At 49.6% G+C, this 15,680-nt stretch overlaps 1 protein-coding gene across 1 annotated transcript; it reads right to left on the bottom strand.

The window, feature by feature from the left end:
• Positions 1 to 5,848: 5,848 nt before the first annotated feature.
• Positions 5,849 to 15,651, bottom strand: znf384a (zinc finger protein 384 a). Its single transcript, XM_068747253.1, has 10 exons — positions 15,583 to 15,651; positions 14,678 to 14,969; positions 13,025 to 13,147; positions 11,503 to 11,666; positions 11,338 to 11,414; positions 10,497 to 10,721; positions 8,718 to 8,885; positions 7,611 to 7,689; positions 7,077 to 7,235; positions 5,849 to 6,259 (listed from the first exon to the last, which is right to left on the bottom strand). Exons 1-10 carry the CDS (start codon positions 15,643 to 15,645, stop codon positions 5,849 to 5,851), a joined length of 1,761 nt encoding a protein of 586 aa, XP_068603354.1. The 5' UTR covers positions 15,646 to 15,651.
• Positions 15,652 to 15,680: the final 29 nt, after the last annotated feature.

Here is a 15,680-nt window from a genome sequence, read left to right on the forward strand (position 1 = left end):
TTTAAATTTAATTACGGTATACCCCCCCCCGGTCCGCGAAAAAATTTCACGGCATGAAACCGGTCCGTGGCAGGAAGAAGGTTGGGGACCGCTGATCGATAGGAAACCAAATGACGAATCGAGGCAAATCGAACTGGGAAGGGACCCCGTGAAGACCCGTAATTTGCTGGAGGACCTCTCATCTGTCCCCCCCGTGGGATCGCCACCCACAGGAGGGGCCGAAGGGGGCCGGGTGCTCTGCGAGCTGGGCGACAGCCGAAGACGGGAGGGGGTACTGGAGAGCGCTCCTTCTGGGGATTCCCTCGTTCTGTTGGGGGCGGACGCCGGGTTGGACGCCGGACAGACCTGGCAGGCCCAAACGTATTGTGAGGGTCTGTTGGGAACGTCTGGCAGAGTCTCCTGTCAGACGGAGCTTTAACTCCCACCTCCGGGAGGAGATCGGAGTAGAGCCGCTGCTCCTCCGCGTCGAGAGGAGCCGGGGGAGGTGGGCATCGATTCAGGATGCCTCCCGGACGCCTCCCTGGAGAGGTGTTCAGGGCACGTCCCACCGGGAGGAGACCACGGGGAAGACCCAGGACACGCTGGAGAGACTATGTCTCTCGGCTGGCCTGGGAACGCCTCGGGGTCCCCCCGGAAGAGCTAGAGGAAGTGGCCGGGGAGAGGGAAGTCTGGGCTTCCCTGCTTGGGCTGCTCCCCCCCCCCCCCGGATAAGCGGCTGAAAACATGGACGAGGGAGACAGCGAATGAAATGATTAAAATGATTACAGGACATTGATCAGTCGGTCCCTGCGCGGGAAACCCCGCCACAGGTCCGAGATGACCCAGCGTGGTGGCGATGATGATGATGGTGATGATGATGATGATGATGATGATGATGTCATGTGACGCGTGAACAGCGAGCGTCCACATCACAGAGGCTAAATGCTGATGTGCATGAGACGCTGGCTGCACGCGCACTTCCAGCTAACGCGCCTGCAGAGGAAGCCGCAGCGCGTGCACGCAGAGCCCCGCAGCGACACCAACATGTCGCGTGGACGCGCGTCCGGCTGCTCCAGCCTCCAGCCAGGGACGCAGGTGCGACGCGCCGTTAGCCCGCTAGCTAGTCCGCGGCTGGCTAGCAGGCTGGCAGGCAGGCTGCGGCGCCGCCGGTCGACTCACCGTTTCAGGCGGCGCCGCAGCCTTCAGAGGTCCGGTCCGGTCCGGTCCGGTCCGCGGCCGGGCCGACGGCGCAGAGACCCCGCACGTTGTCCGCGTCCCGGAGGTTCAGGTCCATCTCTGCATGTCCTCCCCGTCCGGTCCGTGGAGCCGCGAGCAGACAGCGGCGCGTCGCCTTTAACGCGAGCGCGACGCGCGAGCCAGACTTTAGCCGACAGAAAATAAATGACGGAGAACAGCCGTCGAATGAAGTGAACCGATGGTGGAATGTATATATATATATATATATAAATATAAATATATAAAAGTAAAGCGTCGAGATTAATTAGATTAGCATGAAGCCCGCTGCTGACGTAAAGCTGCGTCCAATCTGCAGGTACCAGGGACGGGAAAGTAAAGCGTTTCATTTGTTGAAGTGTTTCTCTCTTTTTTTGTAGAGTTTTCAATTTGTTAAAGTGCTTTTTATGTTGTTGTAGTGTTTTTATTTTGTTATGGTGCTTTTATTTTGTTGTACAGTAGTGCTTTTCAGCTTCCGGCCAGCCGGGACACCAGTGATGGTAAACTCGATTATTTTTTACTGAATCGAGTTTAAATGAGTCACTGAGTCAGTGACCCAGAAGGTGCATCGAATACAAGTTTCACCTGCTGACAATTGATGCTAAAACGGCTGATTGAAACAGGGAAATCATCAATTTATTGAGGGAAAAGAATGGAAGATCAGGAGTTATCAAAGGGAATTTCTTTTAAAACTCTAACTGCATAAATTAAATATAAATACAACAGAGACAAATGTGTGTTCAAACAGTGTAGCATGAGAAGAAACATAAATATATACAATGTACTTGTGCAAAGGTAATAAAGAAAAAGGTTGTAATATATCTTTTTTTATTAATTCTGTTTCTGCCAATATTCCAAAGATCTATTTTCTAATTTAAATTACGTAATAAAAAGGCTGAATTAAATAGTTTCTGTTAAGTTTCACCTTTTCATGACAGTAACTGCAGCAGCAAAAGGCAGTCGGACACTAAAGTCTATCTTCAGAATAATCAGTGGACGACTGACTGAATGTATATTTTACTTTAGTCTCTTAATGATCTTTGTGAGACAAACATAACGCACGCAGCAGCAGCCCCTCGGCTCCGGCGAGGAAGGGACCCCCCCCCCCAGGCTCAAGTCGAGTGGCTGCTGCCGCTGAAGGCGGGGCGGAGGGGGGGTTAGTGAGTCGGCGCACTGAATCGAGTTTAAATGAGTCACTCATCAGGACCAGGAGACAGAGACGTAGTCCAGAGTCAGGACCAGGAGACAGAGACGTAGTCCAGAGTCAGGACCAGGAGACAGAGACATAGTCCAGAGTCAGGGCCAGGAGACAAAGACGTAGTCCAGAGTCAGGACCAGGAGACAGACGTAGTCCAGTCAGGGCCAGGAGACAGAGACGTAGTCCAGAGTCAGGACCAGGAGACAGAGACGTAGTCCAGAGTCAGGACCAGGAGACAGAGGCGTAGTCCAGAGTCAGGACCAGGAGACAGAGACGTAGTCCAGAGTCAGGGCCAGGAGACAAAGACGTAGTCCAGAGTCAGGACCAGGAGACAGACGTAGTCCAGTCAGGGCCAGGAGACAGAGACGTAGTCCAGAGTCAGGACCAGGAGACAGAGACGTAGTCCAGAGTCAGGACCAGGAGACAGAGGCGTAGTCCAGAGTCAGGACCAGGAGACAGAGACGTAGTCCAGAGTCAGGACCAGGAGACAGAGACGTAGTCCAGAGTCAGGACCAGGAGACAGAGACGTAGTCCAGAGTCAGGACCAGGAGACAGAGACGTAGTCCAGAGTCAGGGCTTTTATAAACCACAAAATGTAGACATAACATCGGACTTTTAGCCAAATCCTCCTCTTTATTACTGCATTCTAGATTTAAAACAGGGCGAAGCTTCTCACCGTAAACCGTTACTTTATTCCCCTTTAGGAAAGAAACAGTCTTTTCAGATGAGCAAGAGGTTCAACTGCATACAGTATGCAAACGTGTAGCATCAAGGGTAATCAATAACGGTATTTTCAGAAGCATCAGTAATAACATGAACAAGAATATTGAGAATGTGTAATTTCTCATAAAAATGAGACGAGGAAATACAAGAAGTATACATGAAGACAATCAGCCGGGTGCAAAGGCTGCTTGAACATCTGGACCGGGCCGAGACAGACTGTGCACAAAACATGGAAGCAGCGTCCCAGGTCACCACGGAGCCGGATCGATCCCAGTTTGAATGCTTGAGCGTTCAATAACGGTCAGGAATTAGCTTCAAACAATGTCGCCCCAACGCAGGGCACGTTTCCTACGCCAAACCAGTCTGAACCGCTTCCGGTTACGACACGAAGGGGACGAACGCCACCAAGCGCGTTGGTGAAGGCGGCCGAATGTTGCATAGTCACACACTGAAGGAAAAAAACAAACCTTTTTAGACAATTCCCCATTTCGTTTGCAGATCCCGCCGCGGGTGACCTGGGACACGGCCGGTCATTTGGTACTTGTTCGATTCCTTTAGTTTCCATATACGCTTTATACAGGACATACTTCCCTTTTACAGATGAAAAAAGTATTTTCTATCTATTTTATGTACAGCATACTGCAAATACAATAATGCCTCAGATTGATGACAATAATGTGGATAACATTTGCAAAACATTTATAATTAAAGTAGCAATAATATGTATGAAAAAAAGAAAAGAAAAGAAAGATTGATAACGACCTTTCGGACCTATCAGATAATCTCCCCGACGTCACTGATCATCAAACGAGAGACAGGAAGGTTTTCGGCGGTGGGAAATGCTCGCTGAGGACTTTTCTATCTGTTCCCTTCACATTCACGGACTCGCGTCGCTTTCTGTCGAACTTTGTTCACGTTTCTCTGTTGGTAGAAAAATACATACATGATATATTAAAAAAGTACACAATGACAAATACAGGCATGAAGTTCAGGCTTCATCAAGTGCTTTCGTGGTGCCGTCTCGCAGCCCACCTGCTGTTTCCACCTCTTTCGGCTGCAGGTTCCTCACATTAAGTGCATTCATCAACGCCTTTGCTTTTGCTTAACATTTCGGGCTCCAAAAAAAAACGGTTCAACGTTTCACTGTCTGAGGGCAGGCGGGTGGGAATAACGGCAGCATGACGTGTGAAATGATATTCAGGCCCAGGTTTAGTTTAATCCCACATTACACCACATTCTTTTCCTTCTGCTTTTGTGTTTTTCTCTCTCCCAAGGCTTTAATTCAGTCTTTCTGATGAAACCTGTTGTCCATGGCAACCTGGTCAGGTCCTTACAAAAGTCATTCCAAACGTGTTAGTCTTTCCTTGTTTTTCAAATTTCATTTGCAATCTCTTGGTGGTTTATGCATTTCCATGTTTCTTGGCCTGGATTTGGTTTTAAATAAATGCAGTAATACCTTGACATACGAGTAGAATTCGTTCCTGGACCGAGCTCATAACTCAAATCACTCGTATGTCAAATAAATTTATACCACAGAAAAAAATTAATCCGTTCCGGCCGTCTAAAAACACCAAATCAACGCTAATAACAACGGAAGAAACTTTTTTAATTGCTATATAAATAAACACACACAAAATGATATACAGTATTACTGTAATATAAAATGTGGTTTTATCATGAGTTTTACCTTCAAGACAGACGCTAGCGCTAACAGCGGCGCGCCGCATGGAGGAGAGTTGGGCGGTCCGTACACTCTATGCCGTACTTGTACTTTGTCTGAGGATTGTACACATCACTCGCTTTCTTTGGACCCATAACTTATTTAAAAAGAATATTCACAGATACAGCGAAAAATCGCTGAACAAGTGAAGCGCGCTTGGAGCGCTCGGCCGTTTAGCGTCCGCATCTATCTCAGATTTATACTCGCATCTCGGAACGCTCGTATGTCGAGGTATCACTGTAATGGATAATGTTCATATTAATGTGATATGAATGTATTGGAAAAAAAAAAACCTCACATCACTCTCTGGATAAGTAATATGCAGTGTACATCTACAGATATTTTACATCTTCGTCCTCCGACGATATCGCGTACAATGCAATAAAGGAGGAAGGATATCAGTGAGCCTATTGGATCAATATTCTCAGAGGACTGCTGGTTTAGGATCAATGTGTTACGTCTAGAGCGTGGGTGACTGGTCCATCCACTCAGAGGATTAGATGTGAACGACGTTGCTTTATAGAAAACCAGGTCTAGATGAGATCCGTCTATCAAACGATCTCAGATTAGGTTTCGGATAAATTACACATCGGAATAATGTAATCCCAGGTTTAAGAACAACCTGCTTCTATCCCAAGTCCTAGATCAGCATTTCTACTGAGAATATCTTCACGCAGGCAGGCTCAGAGGTCAGGAGGCATCGTGTAAAATACCTGCATCCTAACAAGTACTTTAACGTTGTACTCGGCATCAAAGCTTCGCGTCATTGGATGGATTGGGTTTTACTTGTATCCAAAGGACAACGGCTCTGATTGAAACCGACTGATCTACATTTTTAAATCCATTATCAGTGGCCCAGCGGAGACACCAGGCGAACAGGCCGGTGAAACGTTGTGCCCGTTATTCCACCTTGAGACCTGGACTAAACACCGAGTGCCGCCCGGCTACCCGTTGGGACACAACGAATCGTTCCTAACGCAGAGCGGGAAGACGGCCTACGAGTTCATGTGCTCCACCTGTATGGCCGACGTGGAGACGGTGAGGCAAAGGTCTTTGTGGGTCACCGGCAGGTCGCCCACGGCGACGGGCTTGTACTGAATCTCGCTGGCTGACACTGTCTTGTACTGGTGCAGGTCAAACGGGCACTGAACCACAGCGTCGGTGGGTTGCTGGTGTGACTGGTAGCCGCCCGGGGGTCCAGGGTTGGGGTTCTGGGCGTTGTTGTTGTTCGGGTGAGGCTGGCTTTGGTGCTGGCCTGCTCTGGCCCCACCCCTCCCTCGACCGCGACCCCGGCCTCGTCCACTTCCACCTGGCGCGAGGCCCTGAGCCGTCTGGGCAGCTACAGTTGCTGCCACCGTTAGCGGGTCGGGGTTGTGCTTCCGCATGTGTTTCATTAGGTACGTCTCCTGGAGGCGGGAGAGACAGATTTAGGGGGACACGACGTCAGGACAGAAACACCCTGGTGGCAGGATGCAGTATTTGAGCTTTGTAACATGGGGAACCAATGATGACCTGAAAATCAGCGAGACCACTCGGTCTCTTCCTGCACAGTGATTAAGGCTTTAGAGGCGTGCGGGACATTTCTGTCCATCCATCCATCCATCCATCCATCCATCCATCCATCCATCCATCCATCCATCCGTCCATCCATCCATCCACTCACCCACTTCTTGCAAAGGAAAGTAACAACAGGAGCAATGGAAGAGAAAACAGGCAAAAAGACACCCCCCAAACAGGAAGTAGTTTTATACGCGGTGCCCACACTTCTTTGCTATTATCAGAGCATCAAGTCGTACCTGCAGCCTATTCAGGGTGCACAGGTAAGCCCAGGTCCTCCAGCACTGCGCTGCCACACAGGCCTTATGAGAAGGTTTTCTGTGTCTTCCAGCACAGTCTCAAGAGCGTGGAGAGACACTGGGAGCGCTGGGCAGCGCTGCACAAGGGCCGGGTCCTCACATCCCCCATGCAGCAGTGTGTATCGAATAGACCCCCTAGGACCACCTCAGACCGTACAGACCCAGGCCCGGGAAGAGACCCGCCAGGACCCGATCCGCCGTCCACGTCCAGACATTGTGTGAGTGCGTACAGAGACACACAACGGGCCCTAAACGCTGCAGGATCAGCCTGCGACTTTAGTTTTTATGGCATTCACACACACACACACACACACACACACACGTGCCACTATGCTGTTGGATGCTAGATTGAGTTCTGGGAGCCTACCGAGGTATACGACCGGTTACAGAGACCACAGGAGAAAAGCTTGGCGTGCTTGACGGTGTGGGTGGAAAGGTGCGCCTCCAGGCTGGCAGCGTCCGTGTAACCCCGGTTACAATTGTGACACTTGTATGGCTTGTCTTTGTTGTGCTGCCGACGATGAGACTATGGAAGGGTGGGAGATACAGAAAAGGACGGGGATGAGTTGCACAACAATCAATAATCCAAGATATCTGCAAACTAGAAGAGCACTCGGAGAGCGCAGACCTCCACCGAGCAGCTCGTTCCCCTCCTAACTGGATCTACACCGTCCACACGGTGATCTGGATCAGCACCAGAAGGTTCTAAATGGTTCTCGGTGTCTTTATACACCAACCATGAATCAGAGTTTTTTTTCACAGATGTTTGAATCCGTAAAAATGGAGTTTCTGGATGATTCCACTCCTTTAACCATAAATGGGTTTTTTCTTGTAGCTTTCATGTGACAAAAACATAAGGTTTGCTTGTTTTGATTGACAAAGACAAAGTGAAGTGATTCACCTGCAGGTTGGACAGCTGGGTGAAAGACTTCTCGCAGCCAGGGTGGCTGCATTTGTACGGTCTGTCCCCAGTGTGAATCCTGAAATGTCAATTAGGAGGAGCATTAGTCGAGCGCTGAGCGTCATCGTTAGGACGTACGATATTTTCATTTCATCTGCAGCACACATTCAAGTGTAATGTTTTCACGCTGCCATTTTAAGCACATTAAGACCATAGCTCAGTATTTCAACCTGATGCTGTTCTATTCTGATGGCTTCTTGTATTATAATGTCCCTCTACTTTAACTTTAAAGGAGACATTATGAAAAACTCACTTTTCCACATTTCTACAGTATTATGGTGGTTTTGGGTCATTATCAACCAAAAACAGCAAAATAAACCATCAAGTGAATCCTGCGTAGTTCTGTAATCACCTACTGAAACGTGTCTAGCAGAAATCCTTCCCCTTGTGATGTCACAGAGGGGGGACGTGCACATGCATGCACATTCATTGCGTGAAATGAACTTAGTTTCAGTTTCGTTTTCAAAGGCTCTTCTGACAAAGCTGTTTGAGACAGAAAAGAGGGACGCTGTCCTGCAGCATCTGTTTGAGACAGAAAAGAGGGACGCTGTCCTGCAGCATCTGTTTGAGACAGAACTGAGGGACGCTGTCCTGCAGCGTGTGTTTGATGTTTTGACAAAAACCTTTACAGATATTTCATACAAGTGTCTGGGAACAGCACTACCTTGTGGAAAAAAAGTATAAAATGTGACCTTTAAAGTAAATTCCTTTTGGTTTGTGGTTTTATCAAGTACAGCATTGAGCCCTGAAAGGTGCTGTGGCTGTAGTACAGACACGCTTTTAGACTGTTGTATTGTGAGGCAGGAAGCTCTGGAACACGACTTGAAATGAAAGTACCGAATGCACCGAGCGATGCGTAGCGTAGCATAGCCTAGCGTAGCCCCAGCCTCAGGCCGCTAATCCTGCTCTGACTTATTAGAAAAGGTACAGCGACAAACCGCGACTCTTCCCAAACGTCCCCCCCCCCCTGCTCCCATTCCTGCCCACACAGACACAGACCTGTCCATCCAACCCCCCCCCCCCCCCCCCCAGAGCCCAGCCCAGTACCGTGTGTGCTGCTGTAGGTGACTGAGCTGCCTGAATGTTTTCTGGCAGTAGGAGCAGGAGTAGGGCTTGGCCCCGGTGTGGATGCGGATGTGCTGGGACAGGTAGCTGGAGTTGGCGAACGACTTGGAGCAGTGGGGGCACTTGTGGGGCTTGGCCTCAGTGTGGTTTCTGACATGGGGAAACCAGGGTTGGAGGGGTGAGGAGGTGGAGAGAGAGAGAGAAAGAGACAGAGAAACAGCGAGAGGTTTTTTTAAACTACGCCGAAGTGAACCGAAGACCAAATCATGCTTTGAAGTTCCACTGATCGGATCGTTAGGTTTGACAGTGTGCTCTTTGTGCTGCGTCTGAGTTGTGAAAACACAGAACAAAAACATACAGCAGGCACAGCCACGCTTTCCTCTCTCTCTCTCTCTCTCGCTCGCTCGCTCTCTCTCTCTCTCTCTCTCTCTCTCGGCAGTCTCTCCATCTGATGGTGCCCTGCTTTGAGAGGAGTGTGAAGGATGTCTATGAGTGTCCGGCTCTGCTGTGGTCAAAGCGAAAAAGTAAATTCAAGATAACAAAAATAACAAATATGGCAGGCCGGGTGGGGCGCAGCATCCGGGTAACGCAAGCTCAGCGCATTCCAATAAGGGAAATGGAAAGGTCAGACAAGGTTCAACAAAAAAGCTGTGATGGCATGAATGGAAGACGAGTCCTTGCGTCACTTAATGGTTGCACATCATATTAGTCGCTTTATCTTCATTGCAAATATGGTCACGCTGGTGTGTAAGAACATGCAAGCAGCCAATCGCCATGCAGAGGCCGGCAGCCAATCGCCACGCAGAGGCCGGCAGCCAATCGCCACGCAGAGGCCGGCAGCCAATCGCCACGCAGAGGCCGGCAGCCAATCGCCACGCAGAGACCGGCAGCCAATCGCCACGCAGAGGCTGGCAGCCAATCACCACGCAGAGGCCGGCAGCCAATCGCCACGCAGAGGCCGGCAGCCAATCGCCACGCAGAGGCCGGCAGCCAATCGCCACGCAGAGGCCGGCAGCCAATCGCCACGCAGAAGCTGGCAGCCAATCGCCACGCAGAGGCCGGCAGCCAATCGCCACGCAGAGGCCGGCAGCCAATCGCCACGCAGAGGCCGGCAGCCAATCGCCACGCAGAGACCGGCAGCCAATCGCCACGCAGAGGCCGGCAGCGTTTTCAGCATCCAAGTCTATTCGGTCATGAAGACGACATTCCTCCACTGTGACCTTCGTTCAATTTCTATTCTCACCGATTTATTGGCTCCCCGTGAAATTCAAACGGACAAGAGGCTCTTTAATGAGTGGCCCCGGGGCGTGACGGTGGAGACGTATCCACAGACGATGCAATAGATAAGGTAAGGCAACATGCATGCAGCGCAGAACATTTGACCTGACGGGAATTCATCTTTACCGATGAGATGCACAAAGAAATATTCAGCTTCTGATTTCAGTACTTTCCGATGGGAAACTATGGGGGACTTCGGTGGAGTACCAGCAGCGGTTTAATGCGGCCGTCCTGGCGACAAATCTTGAAACCGGCAAACCAAGAAACGCAATGAACCAATGAAAAGGACGAGTTTCGTCCATTAGTGGATTCATCTTCATCTTCCTCGTCTTTGTTGGTCTGTTCCTGAGACTAAAGGCTACAAGCACAATTTTTTAGACTGTGCAAAAAGAGCTTTACACTGTCAACACTGTCCACACACAGGCCTGCACACACACACACACACACACACACACACACACACACACACACACACCCCAGTACCGTGTGTGCTGCTGCAGGTGGCTGAGCTGCCTGAAGGTTTTCTGGCAGTAGGAGCAGGAGTAGGGCTTGGCCCCGCTGTGGATGCGGATGTGCTGGGACAGGTAGCTGGAGTTGGCGAACGACTTGGAGCAGTGGGGGCACTTGTGGGGCTTGGCCTCAGTGTGGGACTTGGCATGGATCTGCATGTCTGACTTGCTGAAGAACGTCACTGCACACATCCGACACCTTAGCAATGGAAGAATAAGAAATGCGATTTTCATTTAGCGTAATGTCTGGACTATCGAGCGCAGCCGATTACAGGTCGCAGCCACTAACTTTAAAACGAAAAAGGGCTTTGCACATGTATAGGCCGTCGCCGTCTAGAAGCCGCAGCTCTTCACGTTGTAACATGAGAACCTCAGTTCACAAAATTATTCTGTTCTTTGGCTAAATGGTAAAATAAAGTATAATAATTGAACACTTTACCTTGTACGCTGTTGAAAGTGGTGGAGGAAGAGGAGGAAGACTACGGTACTCCTTCGAATATGCTTAGGCTTCTTAATAGCCGTTCTAACTTTATTGTGCATGAAGTGCAAAATGACTGAATTTAGCTTGAGTGTGTTTGATGTAATGAAAATAGTTTCATTGGTCCACTGTGACCTGTTTTAATGTATTGGAGGCATTTTAGCCTGTAAGAACCCAGAAATTAACCGCCGGGTTCAAAGCGTGTGAAAAACGTAGCGTCTTATAGTCGGGAAATTACGATAATCGTATGTCGGCTCTGTCTAAACTAAAGCGTCTGCGTCAGCAGATCTAAATGCTCGATAAATATCTACAACAAATATGAATATCAATCCTTTACCTGTAGGATTTTGGGCCATCTTTATTAGTATGATCATCTTCATCATTTGAAAGGTCATATGGGTCAGCAATGTGGTGCTGAAACACAACGGCAGGACAGAATATTCATTATGAAGACAGTCAAGAGTCACATCTCACGTCCGTGCAGTAAAAAGCACTCCCTCACCTGTCCACCGGCGGCGAGGTGGGCGAGTATCAATGCATCACTTCCTGCAGGAAGGACCCCGCCCACTCCAGTCACTCTTCCCATCAGCTGTTTGCTCTTCCTGCCGCGCTTTGATGGTGCTGGCATAACAACGGCAGGAGGAACTGCAATGTCCTCCTTCTTGTCTGAAAAACAAGAGAACATCGTGGTTGGTTGACAGGAAATGGAAGGTTGGAGGATGTTCTGGGAGGAGATGGAAAACTGCTGTGCAGCGATGCGTCGGTAAGAAACGATGCGTACGTTAGGAACTAGAGAAGCGCATGACAGACGAGCACCGTCCTTTCTGGGCTGTAAGCCGCGACCTTTTCCCGCCCACGCTTTGAACCCTGCGGCTTTTACAGCGATGCGGCTAATTTATGGACTTTTCCCGAGTTTCACAAGCTTCATGTCGGCAAAAAAAAAACTGCACATTAACCGGGTTAAAGTGAACCAATGACACGCTTTACATTGAATCTGAATCATTCTGTCGTGTACACGACCTCATCGTGGCAGAGACAGAGAGAAAGGCACATGATGCAGCTTTGAAGCTGAAGGCGATCGATCTGGCTGCTGCTGCACGGGCGCTCGCACAGGAAACGGCGGCGTGAGGAACGCACTCATTGCACAAAGACAACAGAAGCAGAAAATGAGCTCGACGTCTGGGTCGGCGCACAGAGGGCAGGCGGCCGAGGGGCTTCAACGGTGCGGATCCGACTGAACGCCCTAAACAATCGCCACAGCAACGACGTGCCGCTTCAGATCTATGACGCCCGTCCATCCGCGTCAGCAGCTCCCTCCCGACTACGAGGAATCGACGGGGTTCAAAAGGCTGGACGGCTGCGCGTTGACGAGGGCAGCAGGAGCTCAGCGGGGAATTTGAGATGAGACCACAACGATGAAAACGATCCCGAGAAAACATCGGATGAAGCAATTCTGAGGCTGTTCAACGCCGACACCGAGGCTTCAGTCTCAGTGCGCCGGAGGAGGAAGACTGTTTGGTTCAATGGAGGCATGATTCAGTGGGTGTGGCTTATATTTAGGCGCGCTTAATAGTCCGGAAAATACGGTACGTGTGTGCTTGGATGTGTATGGACACAACAACACGATGAAATCCGCTGGTGTGTTCCTCTGAAGGACAAAGGATCACACAGCAGAGAGCGACTTTCGTGTTTCCTAGCTTCAAACACCGCCCTCGTTTAAAGACGGCGGCCACCGCTCGCTGGCACAAATGTCCTCGTGAAGCAACTAAATCATTGTCATCCGCATCGTGAGAATGAGATCGTTTTCTCAATATCATAAAGGAAAGAGATGAAATAAATACGTGTGAATATAAACTCTGAGGATAGCAGGTGCTCGTTGGCCAACAGGAAGTGTTTGGAATATGGGCCATTGGTACCACGCGGTAGAAAACAACTGCACAAACACACACACACACACACACACACACACACACACGACGCCGGTATAGTCGTGTGACACGCTAAAGTTTTCACCCGAGTTTTACCTGCATTTGAGGGGTGCATTGTGGACACGATCATGGTGGTAGCAGTGTGGGGTCCAGACACAAAGGACTGCGTGGTGGCAGAGGGGACCAGCGTGCCCTGAGGGGTGGTGATCACTAACCCAGCTAAGAGCAAGAGAAAAACAGTTAGCATGACGTCTGTTAGCATCTCAATTCCCTTCACCGACTGCCATTTGGTTTTGTTTTTTACTTCTACTCAACAGATCATGAAGAGCAAAGAAGAAGAATCAACTGGACTTGAGTTTCATCCAAGAGGCTTCCTCTTGTTCTGGGAGACTGAGGGGGGGGGGGGGGGGGGGTGTTCTCTCTACCAGTCCAGCAGACACTTCTTTTCTGCTATTCATGATTTACCATGACCTGGATGACTGAGAACCTACAGACAGATTTAACAGGTCGTTTGGATCAATATTCCTGAATAACTTTGTACCTGAAAAGCTTTTTTGGCAGCAAAGCATATGCACATCGAGTTCATTGGATACATATGCTATTTATCAGCTGTCAATAACCAGCAGTTAAAGGGGCTCAATCCAGCAGTTAAAGGGGCTCAATACAACAGATTTTTATTTGTTAAAAACAATCTCCTGACCAGAGGCACATTTTGCAAATCAAATGTTGAATGGCTCTAACTTTGATAGATTTACTTCAGCGCCAGAATCCCTTTCGGGAACGATGGCGCCAGGAGTTCAGCAGCATGACAGAAGAACTAAGGCATTCTGCCCACGCTCAGTGACGCCCGGAGGCCGGAGGACGGAGCGACTCGCTCGCTGCGAGGAAGCTGAAGCCTGGGCAGCATCGCACATTCCTAAAGGAGAATGAGCCCAAGGCCCGGCTTCAGAAAAGCTCCCTGGATCGAGAGTGGCCATCAGTCGCCCGACTTTAATCCCTCACAAAACCATCGGTGAGATTTAAAGTGGGTTGAAGCACATAAACCCGGGAATATTCCACAACTGTCAATGTCCATGAGGAATGGGATACGATTCCTCAGAAACGCTACTAGCGTCTCGCTAGCAGCAGCTAACATTAGCTCCATTAAGTTGCATCATTTTGAGCCCGCTCTCAGATAAAGCGACCCGTATTTGGGAAGAATGCCTCGACCGCCTGTTGCGTTGGACCGTCTGACGGGGCGATGGTGGCGCAGGTGGTTGAGAGGGTTGTCCTATGATCGAGAGGTCGGCGGTTCAATTCCCGGCTCAGGCACATGTGTGCACTGTCGTCGTGTCCTTAGGCAAGACGCTTTGCCCACATTGCCTGGGCGCCTGCCCACGCGGCGACCAGCAGCAGACCACAGTTAGAAAGTGGAACTGCTGTAACCCCAATAAAAAGTATTTAGTATTAGTATTTAGTATTAAACGGTTCTGCTTTGACTTGGGAGTTAGAAACAGCTGATAAATAGTAGATTTTGCTAATAAACCGACAACACATCTTGCAAATATCACTGACACTGTATACAAAGCCAGTTTTCTGGATACAAATACATTTTGCTTCCTGTAGTTGAATATTTATATATGGTCCCGTATCCCATACCTGCATTCTAACGCGATACTGACAAATAAATACAATAACATGATACAGGAACGGCAAATAAAGTCTGGGATGCGGTGATTCCAGGAGGGAAAGGGGCGTTAGCCCACTCACCTGCAGTCATGATGCCTGTCGAAGGAACGGGCACAACGGTGATGTTTTGGGAGGTGTGCGACTGGTGTAGATGTCCTCCGACCACATTCAAGGGTGTGCCCCCACCTCCTTCCTGTTTGGGGACCACCCGCACCCCAGCCCCTGCGTCCCCCGAGCCTGGGATGGCGAGCACAGCAGTGGGGTAGTGAGGGGACGAGGTGGATGACGCAGAGGGGTGCGGGAAGGAGGGCGCGTTAGCCTTCTCTGGACCGAGCTGCTCCTTCGTCTTGTTGAAGAACATGACATTCTCGATCTATAGGTGGGGATGTGGGTGGAGGAAGGCACAGTCATTCAGCGGGAAGAGGCGTGTGATTAGTGAACGCACGGGGAAGGAAGATGGGCAGGGTAGGAATAAAAGGCGAAGAATACAATTAAGAACAATAACGGAAGTTATAAGAAAAGAATGCGAGGCAGATTGGATGAAATGGAAAAGGACAAAGGACAGTAAAGCCAACAGGGGAGACGGGCGTGAAGACAAATTCAGACAGAGGTAATATAAGCAGCAAATATGATGGAACGGGCGAGGAAGAGTGGTTTACGTTAGCGGACGGGGGAGTTTATAACACGTTTGACCCATTTAGGCAGAGCAGAGGAGGAAACAAGGCAAAGGGAGAGAACAGAGAACAAATGCAAGAAGTCAAGGAAAGAGGGAACAGAGGTGGAAGAGATGAGACGGACAGGAGTGATCATCAACAGAACCCTCCCCATGTCGACGTCGCCACCGTGAGCCAAACACCCGGTGAACGTAACCGTTAGATCGTGCTTTAAGCATTTCCATTAACCGTGACGCTCCATCTGGGTATTGTTTGACATACCAGCACTCCATACGCATTTAAAGATCATTCCAACAATAGGTTTGTCTCTACCTGTCCTTGTACAGTGGGGACGGGAGACCAAAAGTATGACGAGTTGAAAGGGGAATCCTCCATAATTTCTGTAATTAAAAAGCAACAGACTTATAAAA

Source organism: Brachionichthys hirsutus, chromosome 13 (genome assembly GCF_040956055.1).
Source record: "Brachionichthys hirsutus isolate HB-005 chromosome 13, CSIRO-AGI_Bhir_v1, whole genome shotgun sequence".
Classification (NCBI taxonomy): Eukaryota; Metazoa; Chordata; class Actinopteri; order Lophiiformes; family Brachionichthyidae; genus Brachionichthys; species Brachionichthys hirsutus.